Genomic DNA, 21632 nt, shown 5'->3' with positions numbered 1-21632 from the left:
ATAAGGCTTGCCTGTAGGTAAAAAAAATATCTCCTAAACCTTTACGGTTTAGGAGATATTCCCCTCGCAACTAGCCGCTGAATGCAGCGGCGCATGCGCATTGGGGATTTTCGGCTTAAGGCTCGGCAGCCACCGGACCTTGCCGGAAAGAAGTCTCCCGCGCATGCGCGGGAGTGACGACATCGCGGCTCCAGGCACTCACAGCGCTGGAGCCGCGATACCCGGAAGACACGCCGAGGGAAAATGTCATCTCCCTCGGCGTGGACCGGCAGCGGTGCATACTAGCTCATTATGCTTTTTCCTTTACAGGTGCCAGAGAAAATATTTTTTTTTTAGCCTATACAACTGCTTTAATAATAAATAAACTCTCTTTCTATGAAGTTCCTTCATGTATATGAGCAGTAATGTTGTGTTACATTTCATTGTAAACATTATTTTTTGAAAAAAAAGAAAAGAAAGAATGAAAAAAAGAAAGAAACAAAACTCTGCAGATTTTGTATGGATATTACCGGTCACTTTTTTTTAAAGTAGATGGGGCTGATGGAGCCCAGCTGGGAGATGGACCCCTGCTGCATGATAACAGCCTGGGGGAAAAGATAAGCTAATTTCAATATATACTGTATATACTGTATTTGTCAAAATGAGAAAATTAAGAAGATACAAAAAGAAAGCGGGGGTGGGAGGATAGTTGTTGTTGCACCAAGACATAACCTCCCTATTGTATATAACTGGTGGCACTTTTATCTTTTTACACTTTGCTCAGACTTTTCTGGGGGGGTTCTGCGGATTACAATGCTGAACAAACAGCTGCCTTCTTTGAAATTGAGATCAAAGGTGACTTTCCCAATTGGGGTCAAGAGCTCCTACATGTTTTCTGCAAATCCTACAATGCAGTGCTTGAGCTTTGAGTGATCAATCACCAGGCCCACGGAATAGTGTTGGGGCGGGGGGGGGGGGGAAGCATAGCCTGGTTCTAAAGCCTAAATATTTTTTACCTTACTGCATTCCTTGCAGTAAGGCAGTGCTTCTCAAATAGTGGGGCGCCCGAGGCTCCATAAAGGGGGGCTCGTTCCGGACCGCGGCGATCGCGCCATTTAGTATCCGCTTCTGTCCCCAGCCTCCTCCGCTAGTTAGAGGAGCGGACGGCGGGAGGCGGGACATTTTTGAACTGGGGGACGGGACCAGAGAGGTAGCAGCCTGTCATGTTGGACGGCAGGTGATTGGCTGCTAGGAGGCGGTCCTAGCAGCCAATCACCAGTTCGCCCAAAAGTCTCCCTGCCCTGCCCAGTGCTGCTGCGGCTTCACTTGACGAATGTCCCGCCTCCTGCTCTCCGCGCTAAAAAGTTACAGGTAGGAGTGGAGAGGGAGGAAGGGAGGAAAAATATATGGAAATGTTAAGGACGAGGAGTGGGGGCTGTGCTGTGGGGGGAAAAGGGGTGTTATGTGATGGGGAAACTGTGTGCAGGATATGTGATGGGGGTCATGTAAATGGGGCAATACTTTGTGGGGGGGTATGTGATGGGGTCATGTAAAGGGGGCAATACTGTGTGGGGGGATATGTGATGGGGCAATACTGTGTGGGGGGATATGTGATGGGGCAATATTGTGTGGGGGGGATATGTGAAGAAGGGCAATACTGTGTGTGGGGGGATATGTGATGGGGCAATACTGTGTGGGGGCGATATGTGAAGAAGGGCAATACTGTGTGTGGGGGGATATGTGATGGGGCAATACTGTGTGGGGGGAATATGTGAAGAAGGGCAATACTGTGTGTGGGGGGATATGTGATGGGGCAATACTGTGTGGGGGCGATATGTGAAGAAGGGCAATACTGTGTGTGGGGGGATATGTGAAGAAGGGCAATACTGTGTGTGGGGGGATATGTGAAGAAGGGCAATACTGTGTGGATACAGTGTTATGCAGAGGTGTACTTATAACAATTTTATAGACAAATGATACTATTTACAGTCGCGCGGGGGGCTCGAAATGTTTTCTTCTTCCTAGGGAGGGCATGACAGAAAATAATTGAGAAGCACTGCAGTAAGGTAAAAAATGTTTAGGCATCGATTTTGACCCTCCCTTATACTTACCTAAGCTCTCATTCGATCCAGCGCTGTGCACGCCTGCAGCTCTTCTCTTCACTTGCTTCCGGGTCTCACAGGCTTTGCTGGGGTACCAGGAGACATTGGCTCCCAGTGCTGTCAATCAAAGTCAGTGATGAGGTAGTGGGGGGGACAGGGCAGAGTCCCACTGTCTGTGTCAATCTGGCTCTGACACAGCAGGGCTTGGGACCGAACACACACAGAGAGGAGGGGCCAGGAGCGCTAGCAGGCGACCCAAGAAGAGGAGGTTTGGGGGCCACTCTGTGCAATTCCATTGCACAGAGCAGGTAAGAATAGCGATGTTTGTTATTTTAACCACTTCAGCCCTGGAGGATTCAGCACTGCGTCGCTTTAACTGACAATTGCACGTGCGACGTTGCACCCAAACAAAATAGATGTTTTTTCCCACAAATAGAGCTTTCTTTTGGTGGTATTTTTATTTTTTGCGCTATAAACGAATAAAATAATATGTATTCTTCTACATTTTTTGGGGTAAAAAAATCGCAATAAGCGTATATTGATTGGTTTGTGCAAAAGTTATATCGTCTACAAAATAGTGGGTAGTTTTATGGCATTTTTATTTAAAAACATTTTTTTACTAGTTATGGCGGCAATCTGTGATTTTTATCGTGCCTGCCGCATTATGGTGGACACATCAGACACATTTGACACTATTTTGGGACCGTTGTCATTTATACAGAGATCAGTGCTAAAAAAATGCACTGATTACTGTGTAAATGACACTGGCAGGGAAGGGGTTAACCACTAGGGGGCGAGGAAGGGGTTAAGTGTGTCCTAGGGAGTGATTCTAACTGTGTGGGGGCTGGGCTACCTGTGACACGACACTGATCGCTGCTCCCGATGACAGGGAGCAGAGGATCAGTGTCCTGTCACTAGGCAGAACAGGGAGATGCCTTGTTTACACAGGCATCCCCTCTCCCCCGTTCTGCCTCTCCCTGACACGATTGCGGACCGACGGCGAACATCAAGTTCTGCGTGCACAGTCATGGAGAGTGTGGCGGGCGTGAACAAGTAACCCGCCACCAGGGGCGGACTGACCATTGGGACTCTCGGGCACTGAACGAGGGCCCCATGCCTCCAGGGGGCCCCATTAGGGTTGCCAGGCTCAATAAAACCAGGGACAGTATGTAAAAACCTGTGTTTTTTTTTACATCTGTCCCTGATATGTCCAAAACAGACATGCTTTTGATGTGAAAATCTTGAGATTTTAGCTACCCTGCCTATGGAATGCCTCCTGGCGTGGTGGCCATCTGTAAGCCCGGGGGCCCCATAATCTTCTATTGCCCAGGGGCCCCATGAGTTGTCAGTCCACCCCTGCCCGCCGCACGGCTTCTTAAAGGGGATGTACAGGTATGTTCATTTTCCTACCGCTGCCATTCTGCCGACGTATATCGGTGTGCAGCGGTCAGCAAGTGGTTAAGAAAAATCCTTTACAATGACTTTAAAGTAGATGTAAACTCTAATTGAATGACATTTACAGTAGTTTTGCTTGATCAGTTTGTATTGTAACCATGAGATTTTAGTAAATGGGTTTACATGAACTTTTTATCAACTTAGGGCCAGATTCTCAAAAGAGTTACGACCAGTGTATCTACTGATACACCGGCGTAATTCGAAATTCCCGCCGGCGTATCCTTGTTTTGTATTCGCAAAACAAAATACGCCGGAATTAGGCTAGGATCCGACTGGTGTAAGTCACTGACACCGTCGGATCCTAAATGCAATACAACGCTGACCGCTAGGTGGCGTTTACGTTCAGGTCTCATTTGACTATGCAAATGAGCCTGATACGCCGATTCCCGAACGAATTTGCGTCGCGTACTCGTCGTTTCCGTAAGCGTAAGGTTACCCCTGCTTTATGAGGGGTAACCTTATGCCAGTCCGCCGTATGCCATGTTAAGTATGGCGTCGGGTCCGCGTCGTCTTTTTCCGTCGGTTACGTCGTTTTCCTAAGTCGTTCTTGAATACGACTTTACGTCAATGACGCTCACGTCGGCGTCATTGACGTTTTCCGTCATGAGCTGGAGCATGCGCACTGGGCTATTTTTCAGCCCGGCGCATGCGCAGTTCAATCGGCGCGGGGGCGTGCTTAATTTGAATAGAAGCCGCCCCCTTTGAATTACGCGGCCATACGCCGGGCCAGTTACACTACACTGCCGCAAATTACGGAGCAAGTGCTTGGAGAATACGGCACTTGCTCCAGTAAGTTGCGGTGGCGTAGTGTAAATGGCTTACACTACGCCAACGCGGGATCTTGGAGAATCTGGCCAAAGTTTCTTGGAATGATAATGCAATTATATTTAAACAGAGCCTCGTACATAGAACCGTAAAAGATTTCAGCGAGTGTCCTAGAATGGCCTATCTTAATATTTACGTAAGAGAAGCATATATGAATCTGCAAAACAGTTTAGGATCCTTGCCATATTATGTGTTTGCTATGCTATTCAACGTTGAAGGCATTGTTTTGTCTCCAAAAAACATGAAGTACAGTTGTACCAGAAAAATAAAAAGGTGGCAGCCAATAATGGTGTTGCACCTTAATTTGCTAAACAATTGTAGAATTAAAGTTGCCAGTAAAATAATTTTTACTCACTTAATAAAGAGTCAACATTGGCTTTCATTTGGTTCTGACAAGTATTAGATGTTTTGGGGCATTTTCACTGGCAAGACCATCTGGTCACAATTTCACACCCATTTCTTGGATACTAGCTTTGGCACTCTGTGACAACGGTCTCCATTGTTCTATGTTTCCATGATCCAAACGAATTTTAAATAACTTCATTTAAAGGAGTTTACGCCCTGCAGGAGACTTTGTTGGCCTGTACCGCTCTTCATAAACCATTAATAAATGTTTTGGTTTTCTCTGTGCTTTCTTATTTTTTAGCTGTATGGTTTCCTAATTAAACCGATTAATTTTTTTGTTGTTCTGGAATGTAGAACAGAATTTGTCTGTGGATCTGACAGTGCAAATGGAGCAAGCTTAGCAAATTTAAAGTGGAACGAAACTCTCTCAATCGGCATGACCTCATTTAAATTCTAATGCTGCTAGCATCAACTGCTTTCTGGTTTCTTGCCTAGGCCAAAGTTATGTCATTACATCCTAGGGGGCAGATCCACAAAGATCTGCCCCGGCGCATCGTATCTGAGATACGCTACGGCGCCGTACCTTACCTGGCTTTGGTTCGAATCCATAAAGATTTTGCGCCGTAAGTTACGGCGGCGTAGTGTATCTCAATCGGCGTAACGGCGCAGAATTCAAATTGGGCGGGTAGGGGGCGTGTTTCATTTAAATGAAGCGCGTCCCCGCGCCGAATGAACTGCGCATGCGCCGTCCCTAAATTTCCCGCCCTGCATTGCGCGAAATGACGTCGCAAGGACGTCATTGGTTTTGACCTGGACGTAAATTACGTCCATCCCGATTCACGAACGACTTACGCAAAAAAAAAAAAAATGTTGAAATTATAAGCGGGAACGACGGCTATACTTAAAGGGTCACTAAAGGAAAACATTTTTTTGCCTAAAATCAATGTCTGCAAGGTAGACAGACAGAATAGTGTAATGATTCTGTTAAAAAAACTAGTAAATACCTATTAAATTCCCTCATCTATATCACCTCCGGCATTCTAGTTTCTGTTCTCTCATTCACTTCCTGGTTTGCATCGTTTGTTCATGTAAGAAATACATTTCCCACCTCCTTGAAGTCTCTAACACGTAGAGAGCGTCCTGCCGCACAGATGTAGTTACCAGGAGGGGGTGAGCACGTTACTGACCACCGCAGTAAAGCCTCCCGTCACGGTGGTGAGTAAAATCAGACAAGCAGGAAGTGAGCAGAACAGAGAAGAAATAGAGCAACTTCTGCGCAAAAACTAACAATGAGGAAGTGAAAAGAGGAATGTCTGCAGGTAAAGGATGCTTATTATGAAAACATTGAGTACGCCACGAAATAGCAGCTTTAACTATACGCCGAAAAAATCCGACTAGAGACGATGGAAAGGAATGCGCCGGCCGCTCGTACGTTCGTGGATCGTCGGAAATAGCTAATTTTCATACTCAACGCGGAAAACGAAGGGAACTCCACCCAGCGGAAGTCGAAGAATTGCATCTTAGATCCGAAGGCGTACGAAGACGTACGCCTGTCAGATCTAACCCGTCATATCTTGTTTTGAGGATTCAAAACAACGATACGACGCGGGAAATGTGAAAGTACGCCGGCGTATCACTAGATACGCCGGCGTACTCTCTCTGTGGATCTGCCCCTAGGAGTCTTCATGGATATTTATTTTCTCTTTTAGCCTGAGGAGGAGAGGAAGAGCTTTTTCATCTACAGTAAGCACACCTTCTTACCTGAATGCCTGGCCTAATGCCTCGTACATACGATCGGTTTTCCTGGCGGTCAAAAGTCCACTGGGAAAACCGAGAACCTGATCGGTTGCTTTTCCCCGTGTACACACGCCCAGTTTTCCCAACAGGAAAACTGCCATGAGAGCTTTGGTCGGGAAAACCGGGCGTGTGTATGCTCCACTGCGGTGTTTCCCATAGGAAAACTGCCGAGCAAAAAAACAAAGAGAATCAAGGCGAAAAAAAAGAGAACAAGTTCTAATTTTTTTTGCTCGCAGTTTTCCTGTCGGGAAAACTGCTATGGAGCATACACACAGCCGGTTTTCCAGACCAAAAGCAAACATGGTAGTTTTCCCGTCTGGAAAACCCATCGTGTGTATGAGGCATAAGGGTAGATGGAGGTGGGGAGGAAGGTCTTTCTCCGCTAAGCACACTTTCAAGAGGAAGTAAACCCTAAAAAAAAAGCTCATTATGTATTACTTACCTCAGATCGAAGCCCCCGCAGCGGTCCACGTCTCCCCCTCCGGGGGCAGACATTTCTCCCAGCGCTTACTTCCGGGTATCGCGGCTCCGGTGCTGTGATTGGCCAGAACCGCGATGATGTCACTCCCGCGCATGTGCGCGTTAGCTGCCAGTAACGGCACACGGACTGAAGCAACATCACATAGGTACCATTGCTTCAGTTTTCCCCAGTGCGCATGTGCCGATGACATTGGCACATGCAGAGGACAGGGGATATCTCCTAGACCGTGCAGGTTTAGGAGATTTTCTGGGTAGTTACAGGTAAGCCTTAATATAGGCTTACCTGTAGCACAAAGTGGTTGTAAAGGGTTTACAACCACTTTCATGCCTGCATGCCTAGCCTAAGGGTAGGTGGAGGTGGGGATGAAGGTCTTTCTCAGCTAAGCACACGTTCCTGCCTGCACGCCTGACCTAAGGGTAGATGGATTTTAGGAAGTAAATGCTACATGAATGATCTGCCCTTACTCAAGATGGCTGCAGATGGGAATGCTAGAGGGGTGTATTTCAAAATTATTTTTCAACAAAATAAAACATGGAGACATGGGTGGATGGGTTAGTTTTAGGGCTGTTACTGATCAAAATGTTTCTGTTCGATTAATCGTTTTTTTTTATCGACTATTTTCGATTAATTATAACGCACATACAGATCCAACTACTTTTAGCTGATCTCCTTGCAGGCTGATTCCCAGTGCAGCTACCAACCACTGGAAAAATGGATAGCAGGATACAAAAAACACACAAAGGCAGCGCTCAATGGGAATAGCATTAAAACTTTTATAGTCTTCAAGTAGGTAACCAAATAAATATTGCACTGGAGATAAAATCGATGTAGCTACATAAACTGTAAAAATGGTGCGAGTAATACCAAACGGGAGCAAAAGCAGTCATAAAAACATGTAGCTAAGTATGATACTGGTATAAAAATGTGTACAACTCCCAGTGGATGGTAGTAGAATCCCAGGTTGATAGAGGGAAGTAATAGAGGGAAGTGTAACAGACCTTGCGTGCGGCAGATAGTGAGGACCCACCGGCATGCGGATATGAAGGCACAGCAAAGGAGCCCTTCAGATGGACACGGCAAGCCCCGCCGGTGTCCGTGACGTTACCGGACCTCCGACGGAACTCCCTGAAGGCCTAGAAGCCGGCGGAGGGGTGAGTACCAATCAAAAGAATTTTAATCGATCAAAAAGATTTTGATTGATCGAAAAAATTTAGTTCCACTGTAAGGTAATATCCCAAAACTAACATGTATCTTTTTCAGAAAATAATTTACAAATTTAAAGAAGTATAATTTCTAATTGTGCCTTGCAGTTACCTAATATGAACTGTAAGTCTTAGCAAATCAGAAGTTTTTTTATTTTTTATTTTTAAAAGGGTCAACTTTAGACTTTGTTTGGAAAGTTCTGAGGTTGTGTTTGGGTAGTTTGATGGTGGACTCCTCCCAGATATGTTCAAGTAACTATATCAATCTAAATTAAGATGGTTTCGTAGAATCATAGACAGGACATTCATTTTGAGCTCTTTGTTAACTGGCAGACATGGTAAAGATAAATCAAGGAAGGGGTCTCTGTATTGGTCGTCCCGACAGACCATGAAGGCCGAGTTTCAGCGATCTGGCACAAACATGCACAAGCAGTTAATTGATCCACAAGTGACATGATTAGGGATCCAAGATGGTGAAAAGCCAAGAAAAACTAAGGCATGTTAGCTTTGGGCACATGTGATGTTTAGACTAGGGGTAGATGGAATGATTTCAGGCTTAATGAATTTAGCCTTAAAATTATTGATTTATCCATCTGTGAAATTTTGCAGAAGTGGAAACCCATTAAGCTTTTAAGCTCAAAAATAAGTTCTACTAATTTTTTAGGCTTTTGGCTGAAGAAGTGTGTTTTTTTGTGGGGTGTATTCAGGCTAGTTTATTTTTTTTTTTAAATAAGTGTTCTTTGAATTGTGCTTTGCATTTATTTATTTCTTGTATTTGATTATTACTTGTGTGCTTTTGCTCTAACTTTTTAGTTTACTTTCTTTCCGCCATCAAAAAAGTGGCTTCTAAGGGAGTAGCGCTACAAAACATTGTCATTTTAATCATCATATTGGTGGAGGTTTTTTATCTTCTTTGTAAAGATTAATTGTTTAAAAATGCCTTGTTTCTATTTACTGCTTGACCCTGCAGTGACCACCCTTTTCAGGTTCTTTAGCCAATTTTTTTTCTGATGCATGTTTGGGTTACTTGGATCACACCATGCAGTGGTGTAGCGTGGGGGGGGGGGGGGGGTTGTCCCAGGCGCAAAATTTAGAGGGGCGTAGCCGTAGGTTACCTGCAGCTCTTCTCCTTTGCTGTTCTGTCTAGGAGACTGTGAGCTTTTCCACTTCACTATTAGAAAGAAGTTACGGTGCAGTCCTGGCTTAGGCTCCAGCGGTGACACTGACACAGCAGTGAGTAAATGTACACTGAAGACCATCCATGATGATCCCAGGGATTGTGACTGGGGGGAAGGAGGAGGGCAGGTCAGTATAGGAATCAGGTAGGTCAGTGTAGTGGTCAGTATAGTAATCAGGTAAGTTAGTATAGTAATCAGGTAAGTTAGTATAGTGATCAGGTAGGTCAGTGTAGGAGTCGGGTTGGTCAGTACTACTGTACTAGTGGAAGGGACTCAGAGAGTGCTAAAAATTCATGAGTTAGGGTGGTGCAAATCTCTTGCCCTGCCCTGGGCACTGACAACCCACGCTACGCCACTGACACCATGTACTTTTTGGTAAGTCAGTACACATGGCATTATGGTAAGTGTGTTACTATCTTACCCTTCTTTGTCTTATTTAGTGAGGTCCATAGGTTTTTCTTTTACCTTTTGTTTTTGCTATTCCTTTGTGGCTATGCCTTCTAACTTATTTTGAAAAGAGAAAAGAAATTGTTTACTCTACTTAAAATCTAAATAAATCTTAGGCCCCGTACACATGTCCGAGAAACTCGACGGGTAAAACACATCGTTTTGCTTGTCGAGTTCCTTGTGAAGCCGCCGAGGATCTCGGCGAGCCAACTTTTCCCATTGACTAACGAGGAAATAGAGAACATGTTCTCTTTTTGGCCCGACGAGATCCTCGTCGGTTTCCTCGGCGAAAAGTGTACACACGACCGGTTTTCTCGGCAGAATACGTCTCCCATCGAGTTTCTGGCTGAATTCCGCCGAGAAAACCGGTCGTGTGTACAGGGCCTGAAAGAATAAGTGGAAATGATGAAAAAACTGCAACATTTTTAGATATGTATAGAATAAAATGTTGTGAATTGTTGGGGAGGGGCGGCCTGCGCTATCCAACAACTTCTCTCTTTCCACCCCGGTCTAGTATGGGGAGGAATGCAAAATATGATTTTGATTTTTTTTTATTAAAGAGGGGGGGGATGGGGGCATATAAGTTTTATGTATGTCTTATGATTGTATATATGACTGTAAAGGAAAAAAAAAATTCTTATATAAAGATGAATTAATAAAAAAAAAAATATTTTGAACAGCAAGTAGTGTGTTATCTCAGCTGTTGGGGAGGAAACCTATAGGCAAGCCCTTGTATCTTTGACCCATTTCTATGTTTGCTGCCAAGTTGCCAACATGGAATCTGGGGATCTAGTTCTATTTTTCAGTATATACAATTTTCCTATAAAGCCAGAGACTTTGTATTAGCTTTTCACATTTGTTTCTGCAATAGGGCTTTGTGAGTTTGCTGACTCAGGGAAGCCTTGTCCTCCCGGTAGTTGTGCGATGGAATCCATTGTCTTTTGTAGATTATGTTAGCCTTTCACATGGTTTCCCGCAGCGAGAAGTGCTAACAAACTATTATGGTGTGTGTTCCTTGTTCATCAGAGATTACCTAGATCTGTACAAAGAAGGAACAATTGTATTGTTGTCTTGTGACATAATCAGATGAAGGTGAAAATTCTTTTTAAAGTGCACTAGTTGCCAATAATACTGAGGCCCCATACACACGACCGAGTTTCTCGGCAGAATTCAGCCAGAAATTCGATGGGAGACGTATTCTGCCGAGAAAACCGGCCGTGTGTACACTTTTCGCAGAAGAAACCGACGAGGATCTCGTCGGGCCAAAAAGAGAACGTGTTCTCTATTTCCTCGTTAGTCAGTGGGAAAAGTTGGCTCAGCGAGATCCTCGGCGGCTTCACAAGGAACTCGACAAGCAAAACGATGTGTTTTGCCCGTCGAGTTTCTCGGACGTGTGTACGGGGCCTAAGGGATAGCCATTCTGTGGATGGAAGGTGACCCGTTTGTGACCATTTTTGCAGTGAAAGCCTAAATGTTAGGTTAGCAGAAACAGGTTATCCAGTGTATTTAGGCAAGAGGTACATTTAAAGCCAGGGCTCTCCAGGGCTCTCCAAACTGTGGCCTGAGGGCCAGATGTGGCCCTTTGCTAGCCTTTATCCGGCCTTTGGGGCACAATTCCTCCCACTGATATGAGGCACTATTCCTCCCACTGACACCACCAATGGGGTACTATATATTCCATTGATACCAATGATGGGTACTATTCCTCTTACTAATAGGGGGAATACTTCTCCTATTTACCACCAAACCTGAGGCCATACTTATTCTCACTGATGCTGGGACCGTGACATTTCCTGCCCCTGCTGGCCACAATCCGACCCTCCTAAAGTCTGAAGGACAATAAAGTGGCCCGTTGTTTGAAAAGTTTGGAGACCCCTGCTTTAAACAGATCATTCTAGCGTGATATAAACCATTACCCAACCAGACATCATGTTTTAGTTATAGGTGGACCGCAAGGGGGTGAGTCCGCTTCAGGCTTCTTTTTATGTTCTGTGAAGTCCAACAGTGAGATCTTCTTGCTTTAATTCCCATCTTTGTTCCTGTGTGTTCCAACTCTTCCTGTTTTTATTCCCTATAATGAACAATAAATACAATATCATGCAGGAAGAGTTGGTTCTATTCATAATGGGCACAGCAGGTGTGCAGATCTTAACAACAGAGTCCCCAAGAGAAATAAGAGACTCCCAGGTGGATTAAAGTGCCTGTTACCCCAACATTTCATATTCCTAATATGTGTTTGTTGTTATATTATTAAACAGGATTTATAAAGAGCCAACAGTTGGCGCAGCGCGTTGTACCATGTACTTGTATAAAAAGGTATCCTGTTCTCTTTGCTTCTGTGTAATACCTGGTGATTTTGCCAGTCCCTCTGCTTTCCTGTTTCAAATTGACCGTGCCAGGGCATGGAAGCACATCCATCCCATGGTGGTCAGTTTTTTTATTTGCATTCTATTTGAGAGCACAGCCTGCCTGTACTTCAATGGTGACACTTCTGCTGGCTTATATTCGGGTCGGCTTATACTAGACTATATACGGTATATCTGGAATTAGATTTTAAGGGCATCATAAACTTTAATGTATTTCATGTCCCAATTATGTCTCCTTCTTTCTTAGATTTTGCGCATCTCTTTCCCTTATTTTGACTTGGAGCAGAGTTCCCGATGCAATTTTGACTTCCTGCAGATCCATGATGGAGACTCGGTGTCAGCCCTCATGCTGGGAAAATTCTGTGGTACCACAGCTCCTACTGAGCTCTTCAGCTCCCACAATACTTTATATATCTGGTTCAAATCTGATGACAAATTTGTGGCTGGGGGATTTCGGATGAACTGGGAGTCTCGTCAACCAGGTAAAAACCATTCTCTTTTCAAAAGTGAAACAGATAAATAGAGCTGGTAGGCCCTGTGTTAAAATGACGTCTGTGTTGTATTACCACTACTTCTATCTTATTAAAGCCAAAACGCCATTTCCTGGTGCCTTCCATGGCAGCATACATATGGTTACTCCGCCCCCAACCAACCCACAGGACCAATTATAACTCTTTAAAAGAGTGTCCGCCCCCCCATACACCATTCTTTATTTTGTCCTCAAACCTGCAGGATCATGGATCACCTGGATCAGCCCTTACAATGCCACGATGTCGGCACAACCAATTTCAGGTTAAATGTTCTCCTGTATATGGAGTCCCATAACTTAGGCTGCTAAAGGCGCCAAAAGGTTTTGGGAACCCATTTTTCTGTGGATCTTTTTCTGGGTCTGGAGTTCAGATATTTCCTCCATCTTTTGAATGAGAAAAAAACTGCTCCAAGGTAAAGACTGCCTATGACAGCTCATGCTTCAAGCCAGAAAATTCCACCATTAACACCTACGACAGGATTTGGAAGGAGTTTTGAAATTCACCAAAACTAGCTGTGGTAATTGGGTAATTCCCGACTAGATTTAGTTCTGGGGTTTAGCTCCCTTGACATGCATTAAATGGGTTTTGGATCCACTGTTAGAGCGTTTCCTAAAGCCAATTCTTAGTTTATCTGGACGAGTCATTACGTCCAAAGGAAGATCGACCTTCGGTATTCAGTGAGTTTGCAGCTTTTCTACTCGTATAGGCACAAGATCGCACTCTAGAAGACATTACTCTCAAAGCAAATTCCCTTTTCTTAAGTCACCTAAGCCTTTGCACCACAAATGTATTTAGCTTCATAATCCGAAAGAGTAGTTATATTTAAAATAAATGTATCTGAAATAATATTCTGTTTTTATTTAGAATGTGGAGGTCAGCTGTCAGATCCTCATGGGTCCATTTTTTCTCCTGGTTACCCGGGTAATTATCCTCCTAATCGAGACTGCTACTGGACAATTTCTACTGCCCCAGGACTTTATATCACATTTGCCTTTGGAACACTAAGTCTAGAACATCATGCCACATGTGAAAATGATTATTTGGAGGTACATATTGGTCTACATTGTCCTTTATATGTTTTTTTTTTTCAAGATGCAAGCATAGCCAAAGCATTTTATTGTATAGAGTAAAGAATGGTATAAACCCCTGTCAGATTTCTTATCATTTTCATCCCAGTGGGAGAAATTGCTTTCACTTCCTCTCCCACTGATATAACTTACCGTACTCTTCAAAGTAAGGGAAATCCCTAAGTAGACAGTTGGTACCAGAACAACCATCTCCAATAGAATGTCATGTTAATCTTGTTCTGCCTACAGCTCAAAATTGTGAATTCACTCTCACTAAACAAGTGTCACCAGGACAAAATGAGAGGTGACTTCTCTCAGTGGGGACAAGGACACTGATAAAAACCCAACTGAGCTTCCATATCTTCCATACTTTCTAAAAAAAAGGCCAATTTATCTTTTTGTACTTATTGATTTTAATGTGGTTGTAAAGGTTTGATTTGTATTTTTTTTAAATAACAAATGTAGCACTGCCCCCGTAGGAGCTGCTGGTTTAGTTTTGGGTTTTGCACGTTACCTCTAGGTTCGTTGTCAAGGGAAGAAAGTCTATAGAAATTGCAATGTCCACACAAGATGTAAAACCTTCAACGTTTTTTTTTTTGCTGCATAAAACTTGTAAAGGAAGTAGAAGGTAGAAGGAGAGAAGGGGAAGGTTCAAGTACGCGGTACAGAGCACACAAAAATTTCTAAAGTTCCAGTATTCACCACTCTCTCCTGAGTGGGTATTGTTCACTCGGATAGACCCCTCTCACATGGCCTAGAAGCCGGAATGATGCACGGACAGTATGAGAACAGTCTCTGCCACAGTTCGTCTGAGAACGAAAGATGCCACAGGATTTAAGTGCCGAACTTCCAGTCTTACAGTAAAAGAGCCTTTAAGCCAATCCGGCGGACTGTAAGACAAATAGAATAGTGGATCCCTTTATAACGAAGTCACCAGGCCTATCCCGAGACATTAGCTTTCTTTGCTTGGTCTCTTTCAGGGCAGGTGCTCCCCTGGTTTCCTTTGTTAAGCAGCTTCTCCCACTTGGATGGACAGCTTGGGATCCCCTTGTGAATCGTAGGCCCCAGCCAGCATAACTGGGCCTACGCCATGGAAATGCGACCTCGAGCCAACATGGTCCCGAAGTCGAGATCACACACACATGCCTCGCGCCAGGAGGGCTGCACATCAGAAATGGGCATGATAAAAATATTTTTGTGCAGTAGTTTATGTACACATTTGACAATGATGGTACAGTTTAGCATCTTCTACAACACAGTTCGTAAACCGTGGAAGGTAAGCCTAAAAAAAAAAAGGCAAGCAGAGGACAAAGGACCAGTTACCATTATTGCCTGTTGTTTCCTGCAGCTGGTCTTTTCCCCATTTCTGACTTACCTTACCTTGCTTTCCACTAAGTTTGAGGAGCAGGGCTTTTGCTTTTCATGTCAGAATTGCCGCACTGATGACTGGTGATCTAATGATTGGTGATCTAATGATTGGTGATTTGATGACTGGCGATCTGATGACTGGTGATCTGATGACTGGCGATCTGATGACTGGTGATCTGATGACTGGTGATCTGATGACTGGTGATCTAATGATTGGTGATTTGATGACTGGTGATCTGATGACTGGTGATCTGATGACTGGTGATCTGATGACTGGTGATCTGATGACTGGCGATCTGATGACTGGTGATCTAATGATTGGTGATTTGATGACTGGTGATTTGATGACTGGTGATCTGATGACTGGTGATCTGATGACTGGTGATCTGATGACTGGTGGTCTGATGACTGGTGATCTGATGACTGGTGATCCGATGATTGGTGATCTGATGACTGATGATCCAATAACTGGTGATCCGATGACTGGTGATCCGATGACTGGTGATCCGATGACTGGTGGTCCGATGACTGGTGTTCTGATGACTGGTGGTCTGATGATTGGTGATCTGATGATACAAGTCCCGTCTGCCACTGCGGCAGACAGCTTGTGGTTTTCAATGAATTATGAGAGTGCCGATGAGTGCTGTATAGTTAATTGACTTCAGGAACTGTCTGCCCATATGAAGGTATGGACAGACATCTGTACTGAGTGTCTGCAGAAGCCTGGCATTGCACCTGTGATCCAATGATGCAGGCTGTAGTGTAAAAAAAATGTATCCTTGTAGATCTAATTAATTTATGTTTATATTTTTTTAATCTGATGTGTTTTCTTTGCAATAGATTCGAGATGGCCTCCTGCCCCAAGATACTCTCCTTGATAAATACTGTAGCACCCAGTCACCTGCCCCTCTCCAGACATCCGGCCCATATGCCTGGGTTCATTTCCATTCTGACAGCGCACTAACAGACAGAGGATTTCAAATCAACTACGTAACGTCATCCTGTGAGTAAGAACATTGTAACATATGTTGTTATTGTGTGGACAGCTGCAAAAGGTTGAATACTGTATGTAATCCTTATGCCATCATGGGCTTCCTCCGGGAGTTCCAGTTTCCTCCCACATGAATGTATGGTAGGCTAGGTGTCCTCTACACAAAACTGGTCCTACAAAATGCACGTGTGTGTGTGTAGGGGTAGAGATATTTATAATAAAAGAAGTGAAGGAAATGCCCAGAGCATGAGAAATTGCCCATGGTGACCAAATCATTTTTTCAATTAGTCTCTTGAACATTAGCTCAACAACAGCCAAAATGCTTGTACTCTGTTTTTGTTAAGTGGGAAGAGTTGGGACGTCTGTCATGTTTTCATTGCCGTCTATATACCAATTGCCAAGATTTAACTCAATCTTGGAAAATGACTAAGCACAATTTTAATAGAGTGGGGACATTTTAGAACCTTTTTCAACATTATTGCTGTGCCTACCTGCCCTAATTATGCCCAAACCCCCATTTTTTGTATGAGCATCACAGGTACGGTACCAGAAGTAAGGGGACATTTCCCCAATGGTGTCACAGACAGAAATGAAACCTAAAAAGTTTAACTTTCTAGAAAACTATAAAGAAACAAAATTTTGACTGAAGATTGGCTTTAACCGCTTAAAGCAGTAGTAAAGCCGCTTTATTATTTTTAGGTAAAAATAATATCTCCTGGTACTGCTAGGCAGAAGTGGTTAACTACCCAGCCACTGTGCTGCCCCCTTACAGATAGTTAACCACTTAAGCCCCGGACCATTTGGCTGGACAAAGACCAGAGCACTTTTTGTAATTCGGCACTGCGTCGCTTTAACTGACAATTGCGCGGTCGTGCAAAGTGGCTCCCAAACAAAATTTACGTCCTTTTTTTCCCACAAATAGATCTTTCTTTTGGTGGTATTTGATCACCTCTGCGGTTTTTATTTTTTGTGCTATAAACAAAAATAGAGCGACAATTTTGAAAAAAAAAGCAATATTTTTTACTTTTTGCTATAATATCCCCGGAAAATATATAAAAACATTTTTTTTTTAAAAAAGATGTCAACACACTGCAAGCCCTACGGGATAGTGCTACACCACTGACTATCACACTAATGTATCATGAGTTGCAGATATAATAACTTTTAGCATGGGTTCCTGAGACCAGAAAGTTATTTCAAGGGTTCCTCTGTCCTGAAAAGGTTGAGCTTTTCAGGACAGAGCAGCAGAGTTTAATAATGACCAAAAATGATATAGGTTAAAAGTATTGGCTTTATTAAATATGGATGTATATTATGGTCATAACAGTTAAAATATGAGCTCTGGCAGAGAAAATTGTTAAATAAATACATATCCAAAAAATGCAAACACAAAATTGTTACACAGCATTATATCAAAATGCACACTTACGCGTTCCGACCCATATAAGCTGGGTCTTATTCAGAGGATTGGTTTGCTATTAAAAAGTTATATAATTAATTCAAATTCTATACCAAAATTAGATATTAGTGGGTAAAAAATACATTGTATGTAGTTACCAGAAATAGGGGGTATTAGAGAAAAATCTCTTTGGCCAAAAGCTTCCAAGAGGTCCCATTTGTGCATGCCCCTAGGGGGTCTTTCCTATAGCGTGACTACTTGCAAGCCGCACATAGCTCAGCGACATTGTCGTCCGGGGTGCCCTATGGGACCTCTTGGAGGCTTTTAGCTAAAGAGATTTCTCTCTAAGGCCTCGTACACACGACCGAGGAACTCGTCGTATATGAAACATCGTTTTCCTCGACGAGTTCCTTGTCAGGCTTGTCGAGTTCCACAACAGTTTTCTCGATGAAAAACATACACACAACCGTTTTTCTCTGCAAAAAAGCTCTGCCACCAAGTTTCTTGATGGATTCTGTCGAGGAAAACGGTTGTGTGTATGAGGCCTAATACCCCTTATTTCTGGTAACTACATACTATGTATTTTTTGCCACTAATATCCAATTATGGTAAAGAATTTGGTACCGGTTGGTAGATTTCTCCTCACTTCATGTCTCTGGTGATGCCATAAAATAAATGGAGGCTAGAGGTCGTCACCAGGACAAGAAGAAGGCCTCGTACACACGACCAAGAAACTAGTCGTAAAAGAAACATTGTTTTCCTTGACGAGTTCCTTGTCAGGCTTGTCGAGAATCTTGTCAAGCTTTCTTTGCGTACACACTGTCAAGACAAAATCTTGTCGTTCTCAAACGCGGTGACGTACAACACGTATGACGGCACTATAAAGGGGACGTTTGATTCCACTGGCACCACCTTTGGGGCTGCTTTTACTAATCTCATGTTACTGTGTGTTAAGCAAAAGTTTGGTGAGAGACGATTCGCTCTTTTCAGTCTGTTACAGAGTGACGAAAGTGCTATCTCCATTATGAACGCTACTTTTACCGAAGGTGCGCTCCCGTCTCATACTTTATTCTGAGAATGCGCGAGTTTCTAAGCATACACACGAATGTGTTTCTCGTCGTAAACCAGCCCGACGAGAAAAACTACTAGGAAATTAAATTGAGACTCCCGACGAGGAAAAAGAGAACTTGTTCTCTTTTTTTCTCGTCAAGTTCTCAACGAAAAACATACACACGACCGTTTTCCTCGGCAAAAAAGCTCTGCCACCAAGTTTCTTGATGGATTCTGTCGAGGAAAACAGTCGTGTGTACGAGGTCGAAGAGTAATAACAACAATGTTTATATCCTCTCTCACTATACTTGTTTCTTTCTGTGTCCTTTTTAGAGACATTTCCATAACGTTCTTGTTTTTCGAGAAAGTGAGGGTAAATCACCCCAATAGGGTAAAATAATAAAAAAAAATCTGACAGAAGCTCCAACCCTTGGGTTGTAGTTGGGATTCCAATCGAAAATCCAGAACAAAAACTCAAAAAGGTTGTCTGTCCAGTGTTCATGTATGCTCAGTAAAATGCTGTAGAATATGGTGCAGCTGAATAAATTATTTGGGCTTGAAAAAGACCCAGATAGAACTGAAACACGTTTTTGTTTGAGGGTTCATCTATGGCTGTGAATGTTTATACAGTAAAACCTTGGTTTGAGAGTAACTTGGTTTGAGAGTGTTTTGCAAGACAAGTGTAGCACTACCCCCGAAGGAGCTGCTGGTTTGTTTTGGGCGGCATGTTACCTTGTGTTTCTCCAATGTCTAGGGGTGTTTGGTGAAAGTTGTAGTAACGGAATGTCCACGACAGGTGTCTTTTTCTGTGCTCTTTATTACCCAGCCCGGTAAAAACAATAAAACTTGGTGAAGAGTAGAGGTTTAGTAGAAATGATAGCAGATCCAGATGTCAGTAACAGGGAAACAGACCTGCTCCCACGTGTAATGTCTCTTTCACCACTCCAGCCTGAGTGGGTGTAGCGCACCTGGACAGGCCTCTCTCACCGGCCTGGCAGCTAGAATGTCACTCAAACCTTAGGAAAAAGTCTCTGCCACAGACCCTCCTGATAATTGAAACGCAGAGATAATCCTCCTTAGCAGACATGGCCCCTGGATCCCCTTCAGGTAGTTTTGAGTTAGGGTACCGACTGACAGGCGGCCAACATCCAGCCTCTCAGTGTCCGGTTGCCTTGATCCCCGGTGGATGGTCGAAACCCTTTTGGATTGCCAGCCTCTCTTGGCACTCCTCAGGCAGACTTCCACCGAACAGCTTCCCCCAACAGGAATAGCGCTTGGGACCTTGTTGGATTTAGGGGCCCAGTCGATCACTGGGGCCCAGCCACAGCTCAGAAGTTCCGGACCAAAGTGGTTTGAAACCAGGAACACCGCGTGGCACACGCACCCCGTCCTGGAAGGCCATTTTGCCGGGGGGGGGGGGGGGCGTGGTATGGTCACCCTGAAGGTGGGCGCCACACATGAAAAGGACCCAGCCCAATGGCGTCTGTCCCATAAATACTCTCCCCCAGCATACACAGCGAGGCCAAACCCTCCTGATAGGCTGCTGGGTAAGAGCACCCAATCCTTGACTCCACTGCACCACCTGCCGACCTGGGGTGAGATCAGCACCCCAGGAATGACAGAATCAGCCCACAGCACAGCCAAAGCTGAAACAGAGACCCAAATTTGGAAAGATCAACCTGGTCAGAGTTAACTAACTCTCTGACCCCCTCTAAATTTGACATTGCACCGGTTCTAAAAAGTAACCAGGCGCTACACAAGCAAAATGTTTTAATACATTTTGCTTTGAGATACAAGTGCTTTGGATTACAAGTGCGTTTCTGGAACGAATTATGCTCGCAAACCAAGGTTTTACTATACTCTGTTGATGGAAATAAAAAAAGTCTAACATTTTTTTTTTTATTCCACAAAATTTATGAAGTCTAACATTTTTGTTGCTTATCTTAGGCACTCATTTTAAATGGGGTGGATGTATGTTTTTTGCTGGTTGGCCAAGTTATTGATTACATAAATAAAAGAATAATAATTGGGTAATATGCCTGGATTTCAGTGCAATTTATATCTTTTTGCGTTTCAGCTGGAAATCTCTGTGGAGGAAACTTCACAGATGCTGAAGGTTTCATCACTTCTCCATCATGGCCGGCTGCTTATACAGGAGACAAGCAATGTGTCTACATTATCACACAAGGAGTTGGTGACCAGATCAATCTCAGATTTACCCATCTGGATTTACAGAGCAGTACTGGCTGTTCCCTGACAGTTATAGAGGTATTATGAGAATCTGGGCCTTTACCCACTGTTCTGTTAAAGAGGACCTACAATGTGGAATCTATTCCAAAAAATAGACAAGCAGAGGACAAACGACTGGTCGCCAGTATCGCCTGCAGGCTTACTGAAGCTGATCTTTTGCCCATTGCTGAATAACCAATCTTTGATCTGCACTGTGTAGAGGCAGCCACATTGGTAAAGGCTGGGTTTTTCTTCCTGATTTCAGAGCTGCCCCCTTGATGACTGGTGGGGTAATGATCAAAGAGAAGCAATTGAGGTGTAGAAATCACAGACCAAACTATGAATGAAGCAGAAGCAGGGAGATTCTTGTACAACAGGTCCTCAAGTACCGGTACATTGTTCCTCTCCAGCAAGGAGAACAGTGAGCAGCGCGATAGTGACATGACAAAATTTTGCTCTAAAGCTGAGGTCTCCAAAGTCCAAACTCTCTAAACAAAGGGCTTTAGGGGGCCAGACTGGGGCCATTGGGAGCTGAAATTGTCCTGGCATCATTGGGAGTAAATAGTGCATTAGGGAGAGGAAAAGTGCCCCAATGGCATCAATTGGAGGAATGGTACCCCATCATTGGTATCAATAGATGGAAAATTACCCCATCATTGGTATCAATGGGAGGAATAGCGCCCCATCATTGGTATCAATGGAAGGAATAGTGCCTCATCATTTGTATCAATGGAGGGAATAGTGCCCCATCATTGGTATCAATGATAGGAATTGTGCCCCGTCATTGGTCTCAATGGGAGGAATTGTGCCCCATCATTGGT

General features: G+C 43.9%; 1 protein-coding gene across 1 annotated transcript in view; it reads left to right on the top strand.

Moving 5' to 3' along the window:
- Positions 1 to 21632, top strand: part of CUBN (cubilin) — a 365663-nt gene that overhangs the window by 77906 nt on the left and 266125 nt on the right. The window contains exons 14-17 of the mRNA XM_040352464.1: positions 12425 to 12659; positions 13572 to 13753; positions 15983 to 16145; positions 20660 to 20850. Coding sequence (XP_040208398.1) covers positions 12425 to 12659; positions 13572 to 13753; positions 15983 to 16145; positions 20660 to 20850 — 771 coding nt within the window. The remainder of the gene's footprint in view (positions 1 to 12424; positions 12660 to 13571; positions 13754 to 15982; positions 16146 to 20659; positions 20851 to 21632) is intronic.

This window comes from Rana temporaria, chromosome 5, assembly GCF_905171775.1.
Source record: "Rana temporaria chromosome 5, aRanTem1.1, whole genome shotgun sequence".
Taxonomy (NCBI): domain Eukaryota; kingdom Metazoa; phylum Chordata; class Amphibia; order Anura; family Ranidae; genus Rana; species Rana temporaria.
This window is presented reverse-complemented; position numbering and strand designations above follow the sequence as displayed.